The following is a 13,328-nucleotide window of genomic DNA, read 5'->3' as shown; positions in this document are numbered from 1 at the left end:
ATTTTTCACTTATTGTTTTTCATATTTTTTTTTTCGTTCCTCCACAAATATTTATGTGTGCACATATTTCAGTGTGTGTGTGTGTGTGTGTGTGTGTGTCTGTTGTTGTATTTGTTTTCACGCACGTAAATATATGGTGTATATATCTACTCTTACTTCCTCGTTCAACTAAATCTCCAGCAATGCGCACGCCCATCTCTCCACAATTCGTTTAACTGACGACTCTTCCTCTCTCATTCGCACGCTCACGCATTCACTCACTCTCTGCACAAATGTATTGAAAGTAGTGTCGCTCAGCGACTGGTTTTCTATATGACATTGGGCAGCGCTCAGCACAACGCCTCTTTAGCTCAGTGGTAGAGCGTTGGTCTCGTAAACCAAAGGCCGTGAGTTCAACCCTCACAGGAGGCAGTTACTATGAAAACATTTTTTAAAAAAAATTGATTAAATTTAGCGCTTTTTAATATTTATTAGTAAAAGATCTCATGTTAGATCCTAATGTTGTAATTATTCTAGCTACTTATCGTTTTTTATTAGTCAACATATGAGAAAGATAAGGAATTTAATTTTTGCCGCTGCGCATGCCATTTCTCTGTGATAACGGATACGATGTGATCTTTTCCAATGTTGTTTTTATCTTTCATTCGCATTTCAGTTTTTATGACGTGTAGTTTGTGTACGTCATTTGGCAGCGCTCTTCGCAGCGCCTCTTTAGCTCAGTGGTAGAGCGTTGGTCTCGTAAACCAAAGGCCGTGAGTTCAACCCTCACAGGAGGCAGCGTTTTTCGGAGTTGAGACTTTTTTAAAATTTTTTTTTTGTTTTATTTCAGAATGGTTTTTAATGTTAACAGCTATTATTGTAGTTTGTTTGTTATCGATTATAGTCGGCACTTTGCACTGCATGTGCTTTCGTTTATTGGGATTACCATAATAATCAGATTATGAGCTGTTTTTTCTTTCACCTTTAAGTAGTAAAAATATTTTTTGTGGTGGTTCAGTTGGGGAGCATCCATGTTGGGGGCAGGCAAATTGTGTCGAGGGCATAAATAGTTCGAGCGCGCTATTATTCTTCTCAACTGTTTTTTTTATGACCAACTCACACCAACACATAGAGCACAAACATTGTGTAGATGTGAAGCACGTTTAGGTCTTTAAAACTAACGGCAAATAAGAGTTGTAAATAGGGTTTCGGACGGCACGAGTAAGGAGCAGGAATATGGTAAGTGATGCGGGCGCCTGCCTCGTAAAACCAAATAAGTCTGACCAATGCTTGCGAATGTGCGTATGCGAATGCCACAGTGTAAGTGTGTGTGTGAGTGTGAGTGCGTGCGTAACACGCACAATGATTATGTGCATATGTATTACTCGACATTTGTTTGTGCATACACTTGTGAGTGTATGTGTTGGGGTTGAAATTAACGCAAATGTTTGTGACGCTATTAAAAGGAGGAAATAAAAATAAATTCAAGCATGCGAATGAATCAGTAAAAACAGCTTTACCTTTAATATGCCACATGGGGCAAGCGGCAGAAGAGAGGTCCAAGGACAGTGGCAACAACAGAACAGAAGTTGTGTCACATCGCTCGTTGTTAATTAATCTATTGTGGAAAAAACGGGGCTTCGCCAGCCTTTCATCGCAACTCTGTTCATTTTTTTTTTTGGCGGTTGCACAAAAAACCGCGCAGCGCCACAAAAAGTGGCAAAGCCAACGAACTGCGCTTCAAATGGGGTTAATTTCTGTATCCATTGAACAGGCTGCAAGTGGATTAGCTCGCTTTTGAAACGCACTTGAAATTCATATGCGAAATGTGATTTAATTTTAAAGCTTTATTCAAGCTGGTTTCTACACGTTGTGCGTGCTCTTGACTTTATTAATTAAAAAGTTTTTAATCGCAATTAATGCGGGGCCAAATTAGGTAAGAAAGTCGACCAGCTCGAAATTCTCGTCGCATAAGAGGACATAATGAGGTGTCGCATCACCCTCTGCAGAAAAAGGGTTAACAACATTAAGCCAGTTTTGCCAAATGAAATGACATCAATTTAAAGGCATCTTTTCTGTGGCACCACGACCTAGACACAATTTTGTGAATTTATGAATTAATAAGGCAGCTGATGTTGCCGAGCCTTGTGCTCGACATTAGCTTGCCACAAGCTGAATCTTGGCTTCTCTGGCCCTCTGGCTGAAACTAATTGAAGGTGACAGTGTGACTGACGCTGTGCGAAACATCATTCGTACCTCTCGCGTCTCTCCTCTTGTGTCTCCCCTCATAATGATGACAGCAGAGGCTGACGAAATCCATGACAAGACGAGACGAGGTTGGAGGAGGAAACTCATCAACTGCGTTCTCTGGGTCCAAATCAAATCAAGGTAATTTAGCGTAAAAGACAAAAAGCCATCATTTCATTTTAAGTCTAACCTACTCCTTGGCCACGTATTTGGCTCTCACTTTCTTAACGCGCCAGCTGCCAGTAATTTATATGCGTATCTCTAGATATTTTCTTTACGTTTTTTTTTTGCCTTCTCATTTCTTTCCTTATTTTTATTTTTTTGCCTCCACATCGCGAGAGCTTTGCACTTTGCATATTGTGTGTGTGCGTGTGTTTGCTGACGTCGTCTGGTCTTATAGTCAATATAAACAGGGACCAAAAAAAGTACGTGAGACGCCTCAGGTTGTTGCTTAGTATGCAGGTGATGAACGCGGCCACGCCCACTTTTGGGACACGGGCGGGTTCGCCTATCTATGCTATACGCATTTTGGTACCCTTCAGTTTCCTGATTTTCAGACGCTGCACTTTCTCGCTGTGTAGCCCATTTGGCTTTGGCTTTTCTTTGAAGCATACTTCAACACGCATACACACACAATCACACACAAACACACACACACACATATACATTGAGAGAAGAAAGCATTTGCCTTTTCTCGTTTAATTTCAACATTTTTGTACTCGTCGCCATCTGAGTTGAGTCGAGTTGAGTCGAGCAGGGCGCGTGCCGAAAGGACTTCAAGTGAGCCCTTTGTTTCATACTCAGCTCCCTCTTTCTCCCCTCCTCACCCTCCCTCCTTCCCACCCTATGTTTGTATGTGAGAGTAAATGATTGTTGCCTGCGTTGAATTTAAACAAACGCAGAATTGTTGTCGCCTCTCTCAAAGGTCGCCATTCATCTGCCGCTTGTCGACTGCCTTTTGAGTTATTTAAATATTTTTGTCTCTTTCTGTTTTTTTTTTTTTGCAAGGCATTTGCCTGCCACCGATATTGTGTGCGTGTATGTGTGTGTGTGGCATGCACCTTTCGAGAGAATATTGGCGAATGTATTATTAATGCATTTAGGGCCTCTTTAAACATTGCCATTCACTCAATTTTAATGAGAACCACGCGATGCGTCTCGTCTACCTTTCGTTCCATCTCTCAGTTCATAAATTTTATTGCCCCAATCAACGTCAGAGTGTTTGTGTGTTTGTATGTGGGCGATACTGTGACAATTCAATGAATAAATAAATGAAACGAAATGAAATGTCATAAATATCTAATTAGAAGCTGATAATGTTGAACGTTCAACGTTGAACGTTGAATGAATGCGACCGACGGATGTCAGTTTCACTTACACATTCACTCAACTTAATGAGCCCAAACTGTCCCTCTCTCTTTCTCTCTCTATCTCTGTCTCTTTCATACCATACCATTTAGCCATCCCTTTGCTCTTGACTTACTCGGCCTTGTTCTGAGGCTAGAGGCTAGAACATTTAAAACTTTTCCAATAAACCTCATTTTCTGTTTTTTTTTTTTTTGGGCGGAAAATGAAACCTGAAGTGCTGAAAACTTTAACATCTCGAACTTGTAGTCGTAGGTGCGGCTTCGAGTACCCGTTGACCATTCATAAAACTTTCGTTTTATATTCATAGTTGCTTTATTTTTATTCGTATTTGTTTTTTTTTTTTACATATATTCCATTTTGTCGCACTTCATCTACAATGCGATCGTAATAAGTTTACTTCATTTTTGTTTCTGTTAGGTAAAAGTTAATTTCGTTTTTTTCAAGTTTATTCATAAATCATTTATTGAATAATTTCATTTGCTTCGCTTGCTGCACATTTGCATTACGAGTAATTCTAAACATTTATAGATACTTCAATATCGACAATTGGTTTAAATATATATATATTATATTTTTATTTTGCTTTTATAATATTAATATTTCTGTTTTGTTGTTTTCTTTATTTTGTATATAAGTATATATATATATGAATACGCGCTAGATTTGTTCAAACGTAAACTAGTATATATACTCGTTAGTGGGGCCAGCTATCGTCGATACTATAATCGTATTCCCAAATTTCCCAAAAATTTCTGCTAATTTAATATACATAGTACAGAGTACACACACACACATACAGACACGAGTGTGTGTGTGACTTTCGTATTATACAATTATCGTTTCATATCATTTCATTTGCTTTTGATCGCATGACACACAGACACATTTATACATAGTTAAGTAAATACTCGTATTTATTTATGTTTTATGTTTTTGTGCCAATGAAAAAGCCATAAACAATACGACCTCAACTTTATGCTGTCAAAAAGGCTTTGACATATGTTCTCACTAAAGTCGATACATTGATTGATTTGCTAAATACGAGCAGAGGCCTCAATTATGGCTTAGACATTTTTTGTTCAATATTTTTTTTGTTTTTATTTTTTTGTTCATAGAGTTCAGCAAATTTTTGGTATGTTTTGTGTAGTACATTTAATGGAAGTTCTTTTAAGTTTTATATTTTGGCAAATACACTTTCAGTTGAGTCCGAAGCTGTATGGAAAAGAGTTGCAAATCAAGTTTTTACTATGTGGCACTTACAGATACTTTGACAAGTTTTTTTTTTGTCTCAAACTAACACTCGAAATTCTATATATTAACATATAACAATCGTGACAAGTAAAGCTTCCAAACCAATTCTATTGTATCAGCGTTTAAATGGATAAATTATAAACTAGATACAAATGCAGAAAACATTAAAGAGTATTAATTACTTGCTTCAAAGTATTCGCGCTTAATTCACACACAATTCCATTGTAATCTTTGGCCATCTGTCAGTTTGTTTGGTTTCTGTTTTGATGTAAAATTTATCGCGCCACACTTTAGTTTACATTTATAGCAACAGCTATAGATACAGATACGAATACAGATACAGCTTCAGCTACAGATAGATATGCTCATTGACAGCATCATTTGCGAGACATTTGGATGACAGTTTTCCCTCACCCTCGATGCTTTTGTTCGATATTGAAAAGGAAAACCATATTTTGTATTTGTGCATATTGATTCAATCGCTGTGTGTGTGTGTGTAAACTAAATATTGTATGTTTGCTTTATTTTTTATTGGCTGCGTTTATGGCAAACTTTCATGGGTTTCCTTTGGGTGCCAGATGTTTCCACAGTGTGTGTTTTCCAAATATAAGTAGTATTCCTTTCATTTCTTTTGTTTTTGTTTTTTATTATTTTTCTTTATTTATTTATCTGCATTGCATTGTTATTGCTCTTGTTGTACTATGAGAGGGAGATTTTTGAATAACAACTATTTTGTAATCGGATTGGCTAGTAATAATTACGATATTCAAATACCTTTATCCATTGTTAGTAATTCGTTTTTAAGTATCCTACAAAGCAAGATATTTCTTCATATAAGTATACTCGTATTTTTCTTTTTACCTGGCGGAGACTTTATTAGTAAATATTTTATTTGTTTGTTCAATCTATTTGCTCAAGAAGTGACCCGTATTTTAAATAGTTCATTGTGATAGCTTACAGCTGCCCTACTTCTATGTATATTGTTTAGAAATGTATTGCTAAATCTTGTTTATACTTGAAATTGTGATTTACTATTTTCATCATTTTCAAATAGAATTTCAAAGTTTTCGTTTTTCATCGCGTGAATGAATCAGCCAGAGTTTATAGTCGAATAAATTGCATTAGATTATTTGAGTTTCAAGAGAGAGAGTTATTGACAGGTAAATAAAACAAATCTGCTCTATTTCTTACTGGGATTGTTGTTAGATACATAAATTGTACATTTGAAATGTTCCCATTTGGAATACTTATAAAGGTGGGCTTAAATCATCAAGCGGCGAGATTATGTTTTCTTTTGTTGTTTACTCAGTTCCGATTTGAATAATGAAATTTACTTAAGAAGAATATCTTTAGCTACTTTTCCCCTTCCCCTTCGAATTTGACGATATGCTAGGAAGAGTATACATATTTCTCTATGATATTTTTTTAGTGTGTTGGTTTCTCATTTACGTTTTTCCAGTTGTTATCACAAACATAAGCAGATCGGGAAGCAGGTGTGGGGGAAGCGAACTTAACTTAATCCCGTATAAAGACAAACTCATTGTAATGATTCCAGCGATTCTCTTCCGTGTCCACGCCCGGCTTTGGCTCGGCCGCGGATCCCGCAGTGCCAGATCCACAGCTGCCTGCCATGCGATAACCATGATCGTGCAGATTGTCAAAGGCCTGCTCGATGAAGCAATGCTTGAGGAAGAAGCGCGACGTATAGCGATCGGGACCACCATGATCCGGGTCCCGGGACTCGTTCAGCGTATCGCCAAAGACCTCGCGACACTGGGCCACACGACCGCACACAAGAATCCTCGACAGCTTGCGGAACTTGACATCGGCCAGGCCGTCCTTGCCGAACTGGAAGCTGCCGCGATAACCAATCGTGATGCAGCCCGGCGGTCGAGCGTCTCTGTCGCCGCGTATGCAGTCGAGCATCGCCGTGAGTTTAAAGTGCTCGGCCTCGCGCTGAAGACGCTGACGCTCGCGGAAACCCTCGGGCAGCTGGAGAGCTTTGTCCCGCAGAAAGTCGAGTATGTAGCGGAAGAGGACACCATCACGGTCCAGAAAATAACGGCCTTTGCTGTCCTTGGCTAGGGTGTCGCGACCCTCGGGGCCAGCAAACAGTTCGTGCAGCAGCGTCGACTTGTCCTGCAGCAGAGTATTCAGCGTCGTTGTGTAGTGAACACCGCCAACGTTAAGCTCCACAATCTCAGGCATCTCTATTCTGTTCTGTTCTTAATGCTTTTGCACTTTCCTTCCTCAATAGACACACACTTGTCTTGTCACACTGATTACAGATGCCAGTGTTTAGCCTTAGGCTTCCTGCGCTCACGTGGCACACACAGACACAACAAGACGCGCTTGATTGACTTGGCTTAAACACACAGATTAGCTAAATGTTGCTATTGTTGCTGTTGCTGTTTTGGTGGTCGAAGTGGTTGTTGCACGCTCTATGAATCGCGATTTTGTTATCTACACCTTGATTTGGCGTTACGACCGCTTTCCTTTAATATTTTTTTTATTTTTCCGCTTTGCCCGTCCGCACTCGCTGAGCTCTCGTGTCGAACTGTGGATTCCTGGTCCTGTACTGTTGGCCATGATTCTCGCTCGCTGGTGTATTCCCCAACCAGAAAAATGTGTGTGTATGCGTTGTAGAAACTTTCACCAAACGGAGAGAGCGATGGCAACACTCACAGAGAGCATCGAGAGAGCGAGGCGCAAGTTGTTGCGCACACGCTGCATTTGTGTGTTGTGTTGTTATTGAATAATATTTTGTTTAACAAGTGGTTAAATTTTGCAATGTTTATCAATATTTCAGTCATTGGCATTAGGCACAAAACCTTGACTTCCCCCTGCTCAATCAATACACAAGGCGTGTGCGTCATTTGTTGCATTCGCAAGAAAATAATACGCATACGCACTGTGTGCCACAATCACAACATGCTGCTGCCACTGCTGCTGTCTTATCGCATTCGCCTTATCAATGTCACTCAAGAGACGACGCGAGAGAAGTGTAGCGACTGCTCACCAGCATTCTTTTTTTTTGTTTTTTGGGAGGCCAACAGGCGCTGACAATTTGACACCTTGGCACTGACATTTACCCCATTTTGGCCCATTTCCCCCATTTGGCCATGGCCCCGGGACAGCAAACGTGCCTCGCACGGCTAAACGCAACTGGTTGGCCAAACTCATTCACTCACACCCTCTGCCCTCCGCCCTTCGCCCGCCGCAACACAACAAAATTCAATGCTCCACTCGTTGGCTGGCTGCCAAGTGTGGACGGCCATGTGGACAGCTTTCGGCTGCTTACCTGTGGCAGCAGCAACAGCAACAATAACAGCAGCAGTAACAGTAGGCAGCAACATCTGAAGCGGGTCAAGTTAACAATTCATGTGCCTGTTGACAGACACTGAGCATTACCCTAGACCACCGCAACTACAACTCGTTCGCTGGCGTAATATTAGCCCCAGCTGGCCAGCTTAAAAATCAGCACCAACAACAGCAGACAGAGTAACAAAAACTGCAACAGCAACAGCATCAGCCGTCAGAAGCAGCAGCAACAACGGTTGCTGCTCTTTCAGGCGGCATCATTGCGGACAACGCTTGTTAATGCCTTGACGTAATAACTGCGTTTGTGCGTTGAACTTTACAAACATCCACCCACACACCCATAATCATAGAGATGAACAACTACAGGCACACACACATACACTTGCACTATGGGATAAAGTCTAATGCCATTCTTATGCCAACAAATAGTTTTATAATTTTAGTATTTCCACAGAGAAAAGAACATTTTCTATATATTTATTCAATTACTTGTCAAATAAAATATATAATGGACCCTCTACGCATATAATAATATTTTATAATAATAACGTGGAACGTGGTGCATTGGAATATTCATTTGAATCCTTCAAGCATGTTTTGAATAGCATCTTTTTAAATTAACAATTTAAGGTAACATTTTTTATTTAAATATCTACAAATGCTTAATAAGAAATAGTACTAAAATTTTGGTAAAGAATATTACTTCAAATAAATATATATTTAGAACATTCACCATAAAAACATTACTAGAAATTTCTTTCAAATAAATAAAAATAAAAAAAGATACTATTAAAACACACTTATTTACTACCTCAAATAATTTGGAAAGATGGATATTTTTACATTTCTTCCTGATAATTTGTTACGCAATTTAGCACACAGAAACATGGTAACGATCATTCGCTCTAGCAGCAACGACCTCCCCAAAATCCAGGACCGGACGGACCACACCAGCTGTTGAATGGCCCATTAAAGGGTCCAAAGCAGGGATCATAAAAGCCACTTGGAGCAGCACCGCCACACATTCCGATACAGGCGCCAGGATAGCAAGTATAACTGCACATTGTGATCTGGAAAATATAATTGCTAGCTGTTAAATCGATTGTTGTACAAAATAAACTTAAAATGCAGTATATTTACATTGTCTACGTTACATAAAATCAGGAAGAAATATTGTTTCCAAAATGTTTATTTTAGCAAAATGTGGCTTCAGGGTTGATGTGAAAATAATACTTAAAACTAAAGAGTTTCATGTACTAGCAGTTTTGAATTTGAATATAAAATCGTAGCATGTTGTGTAATTTGAAAACTCTATTATTTAGTAAAATTCGAATGTGTTTGGACAACAGAAACCGAATATAACAACTTATAATCAGAAGTATTGGCTAAGCCCTAAATTTTAGAGTCGTTAAATGATATAGTCCCAATTTTTTTCTCATCGCTTGGAAGCGTACATTTAACTCTTGCTGGCTTTCCAATATTTGCCCACTTATTAATACGTGCAGTTTTTATGGTGCATAGAAATCAGATTCATATCTTAGAAGTCATTATTTATCTAATTGCAGTTGTTTAATTGTTTTGGTATACTTATTGGTTATATTTCAATATTCTATATCTGTATCTACCAAATATACATTTTGATATTTTAAGCATATTTTTGGTATACTTATATGGTATACTTTAGTATAAAAGCCTGAAAGGCTCAACAGTAAGATTATCAATTGTTTTTGTTGATTCCGATGCAAGCAACTGTTGTCAAAATGCTGATAAAATGATCATTCTGTCCACAGTGCTCTTGCAAACGCATTTGATAATCACACATACGCACTGTTCTAATTGAAGTGAAAACTTGCGAGTCGAGAAACCATTTGCCAAAGTGCTGAAATGAAGGTTGTGTGCTTTGTTAAGTGTTGAGTATGCGGAGGAGAATGCTGTGGTGTTGGCTGTGGCCTGGTTTAGTGCGTTCAACCCACCCAAACCCCTTTTTAGCTGTACGAATGTGTGTGAGTGTGCAAGTGTGTGTGTGTGTGTGGTTTTCATTTGTTGTCTGACTTGTTTGCCTGCTTGCTGACTCGCTTCATTTCCGTTTCCTGCTGCTGTTGTGGCTTCTGTTGCCGTTGTTGCTGCTGCTGCTGCTGCTCTGCTGCTACTCCTTGTGGCTGCCTCACTTCCACGTGCAGTTCGCCGTTAGCAATGTTGTCGCTTATCAGACGCCTGTTAGGCTCACGCCCCTCTAACCTTCACTCTGTGCTACTATCTCGGCTCGAGTTTGCCTCCAGCCAGCGTGGCGTTGAATTTGCGGTTTTCGGGCACACATTAAAATGACAGCAACAATTTACGCGCCATTACGCGGCAGGTTCCTGTGCATTTGAGCGAATGAGTGACAGAGAAAGAGCGAACGAACCAGAGAGGGCAAGAGGGCAAGAGGGAGAGGAGGAAATTTAAGTATTTGAGCTGCGCTGCTGCTCGCGTTCCTCTCAAAGTGGAGTTTGTTGCGCAATCGTCCTACTTGGATGCTTTTTGCCAGCCTGGAAATTGATTTTGGCTCTGGCTCTCAGTGTGCGTGTGTGTATATACATATATATGTGTGTCATTTTGTGTGTGTGTGCGTCATGTAGCACTTTGTTTTGACAACGCGCCAAAAAGTGTGGCCAAAAGTGGCTGAAAGCTGCTCACGTGCTACCAACCACTGATTTGTTTGTTTACCTTTCGAGCATTGGCTTCTTTATCCGCCTCATTGCAAGAGGATGAGCGCAAAGCAGGTTACGTATAATTAGACAGCCACCTACACGAAAGTCAAAACACTCAAGAGCAGACACACACACAGACACACACTAACACGGGCGTAGAAACACTTTAATCATTTTTCAAGGATAATGAACGAAAATGTAATTACTTGAAGTGGCATTCAATGCTGACACAAATGATCAAAACCCATAAATAGAAGATTAACTGCATCATTGATTCAGCTTTGATTATAAGTAAAGAACATATACTCTAACCTAGGCTACATTACTTTTGCTGAAAGTAGAACATTTTCATTCTATATATTATGGAATATTAAAATGAAAGTAAATAAAACATACATAATTAGCCACATAATAAGTTTAAATATGTTTCTTAGACATTGTTCAATAATTTTATTCCTTAACTTACCTATTAAATATGAATATTGATTTCTTTACTTAAAACATATGTATATTATACTTTTTTGCCTACCTTATATAACATTTCTATGTTTCTTTGAAATTTTTCTATGTTGTTGTTTTTAAAATAATTTAAATTTAAGTTTTGGTTTTTTATTACACTTTTGGGCATTGTTATAGATTATAATTATTATTGATTCTTATTATATCAAATAAATTCAAGAACCTCTCAGTGCTAAATAATGTTTATTAAAGTTGCTTTTAATCTGCACATAATAAATAATTAAAGACGCAAGCATTTCTTAATTTTCAAAATATTGTTGAAAATGTATTGAAGCAATATAAATAAAAGCGTTCATTAAAATATTATACCTCATAATTTCAATCAAAAATAAAAATGACAGAATTGATTATTATTATTATTAATCCATTTATTTCCTGTTCCATTTATGAAAGAGCAAAGAAATCTCAGACTTTTCCGTACATAAATAATTTTTTTTAAATCATTCCGTGTTTTAATAATAAAACATCATTAATTTAAAACAAATTGCGGACATATATAGCTAATATCTAAAGCATTCAAAATCAAAAACAATAGAACTGAATTGGTTTATCTACTTCGCATAAAACAAGCAATGAAATCTACCCTCTGGTTATACATTATTCAAATTATTCAAATCATGCTAATATTATAGCACACGTCACGGACAAGGTTATTTATATTGACCCCTCCCAAAATTGTTTTTATTTTATGTGAAATCACATTACTTATACGCAGTGTTGCCAGTGTGAAATTGATACAAATGATACAAATTGAATGCATAGAAAGTTGTATAAAACATATGATTTGTGTTAGAGCATTCAGCTTAGAGTTATGGGTTTCTTTGCGTTGTCACTGTGAATATTTGTTATGTCACATTACTCATTCGCACCGTTGCACAAATATCCAATGAAATATGCGAGCTGCTAAATTTTCGCCCATCGCTGGGTGCCCAAAAAGCAATCGAAATCGAATTGAAAGTCGACGCGAACGTCGATGTTGATAGACGTTGTTGTTGGTGGTGCCAGCGAGTGGAATTTTTGGTATCTCAAGGTTTACAGTTGTCAATCAAAATTTCTAGTGCAAATTGCAACGATTTTGGCCAATGTCGAAGCGCAAAGCGAAAATGCCAAAACAGCGACTGTCAACAACGCAATGTCAAGCCAAGCAAATCAACAATGCCACACGCACACACCCACGCAGAAAGAGAGAGAGAGAGAGAGAAAGAGAGCGAAAGAGAGCGGTAGCGAGACAAGCAAATATAGATAGAGATACAAATGTAGTTGTCCTTAAATATTGACACAGCTAATGTAAGGGGAATTACAGCTGTTGGTGCAGGATGAGTTTGAAGAGAGATTGAAGAGCAGGAAGCAGCGATTAGCACACAAACACAAACACACATGCTCGCACTCGCACTCACACTCTCACATAAATATAAATGTGGGTTATTGATGCACACAGTGGTTGATGAGCATGTTGATAGCTGTCCTTTGTGTTAGTTATTAGCTTTGACCCGAGTGGACATGCAACTGGGCGTTGGATAATTGCCACAAGTTGGACAACAGGCGACTCTCAAGGATACGCGCCAAGCACTTTTGTGTGTGTGTCTGTGTGGCAATATGTTATAGCCTTAAGCATACTCAACCACACACACACCCACACACATACACACACGTACACCTACGTCGTATGTATCTTTGTGCTGTGTGTATTCTCAAGATACTCGTATTCTGACAGCCTGCACGCGCCGTTGCTCACGCGAGGAATGCAAATGTGCGACGGGCTGCTGGGCAATTTAACACCATGCAAGGCGTCCGCCGCAGGATGCAGCTGGCAGCAGGCAGCAGCAGCGTGCAGCAGGCAGAATGGCATGGCAATAGATTTAATGGCGCTGCCATCTCGTACTCGGCTGCTATGTAAATAAAAGATGCATAAGTATGCAGCGAGGGGAAGAAAGGCGGAGGCATTTCTGAATT

General features: G+C 38.9%; 2 protein-coding genes and 2 non-coding genes across 5 annotated transcripts; 2 read left to right on the top strand and 2 right to left on the bottom strand.

Moving 5' to 3' along the window:
• The first annotated feature begins 339 nt into the window (after window positions 1-339).
• On the top strand, window positions 340-411 carry Trnat-cgu (transfer RNA threonine (anticodon CGU)). The gene has a single exon. It is a non-coding gene; the product is annotated as a tRNA-Thr (tRNA).
• A 294-nt stretch (window positions 412-705) lies between these two features.
• On the top strand, window positions 706-777 carry Trnat-cgu (transfer RNA threonine (anticodon CGU)). The gene has a single exon. It is a non-coding gene; the product is annotated as a tRNA-Thr (tRNA).
• Window positions 778-5,474: 4,697 nt separating this feature from the next.
• On the bottom strand, window positions 5,475-7,420 carry LOC117575326 (BTB/POZ domain-containing protein KCTD12). The gene has a single exon (XM_052007152.1). It carries the CDS (start codon window positions 7,051-7,053, stop codon window positions 6,361-6,363), a length of 693 nt encoding a protein of 230 aa, XP_051863112.1. The 5' UTR covers window positions 7,054-7,420; the 3' UTR covers window positions 5,475-6,360.
• Window positions 7,421-8,950: 1,530 nt separating this feature from the next.
• On the bottom strand, window positions 8,951-9,428 carry LOC117574863 (uncharacterized). Of its 2 annotated transcripts, none has more exons than XM_034258879.2 (2): window positions 9,307-9,428; window positions 8,951-9,236 (listed from the first exon to the last, which is right to left on the bottom strand). In XM_034258879.2, exon 2 carries the CDS (start codon window positions 9,228-9,230, stop codon window positions 9,072-9,074), a length of 159 nt encoding a protein of 52 aa, XP_034114770.1. In that variant the 5' UTR covers window positions 9,231-9,236; window positions 9,307-9,428; the 3' UTR covers window positions 8,951-9,071. The 2 variants fall into 2 exon arrangements, with proteins under 2 accessions (XP_034114770.1, XP_034114771.1); XM_034258880.2 differs by having other exon boundaries at window positions 8,951-9,252; window positions 9,307-9,402.
• Between the last annotated feature and the right edge of the window lie 3,900 nt (window positions 9,429-13,328).

The sequence above is a fragment of the Drosophila albomicans genome, chromosome 2R (assembly GCF_009650485.2).
Source record: "Drosophila albomicans strain 15112-1751.03 chromosome 2R, ASM965048v2, whole genome shotgun sequence".
Classification (NCBI taxonomy): Eukaryota; Metazoa; Arthropoda; class Insecta; order Diptera; family Drosophilidae; genus Drosophila; species Drosophila albomicans.
The sequence above is the reverse complement of the archived record's forward strand: the minus strand, read 5'-3'. Positions and strand labels throughout refer to the sequence as shown.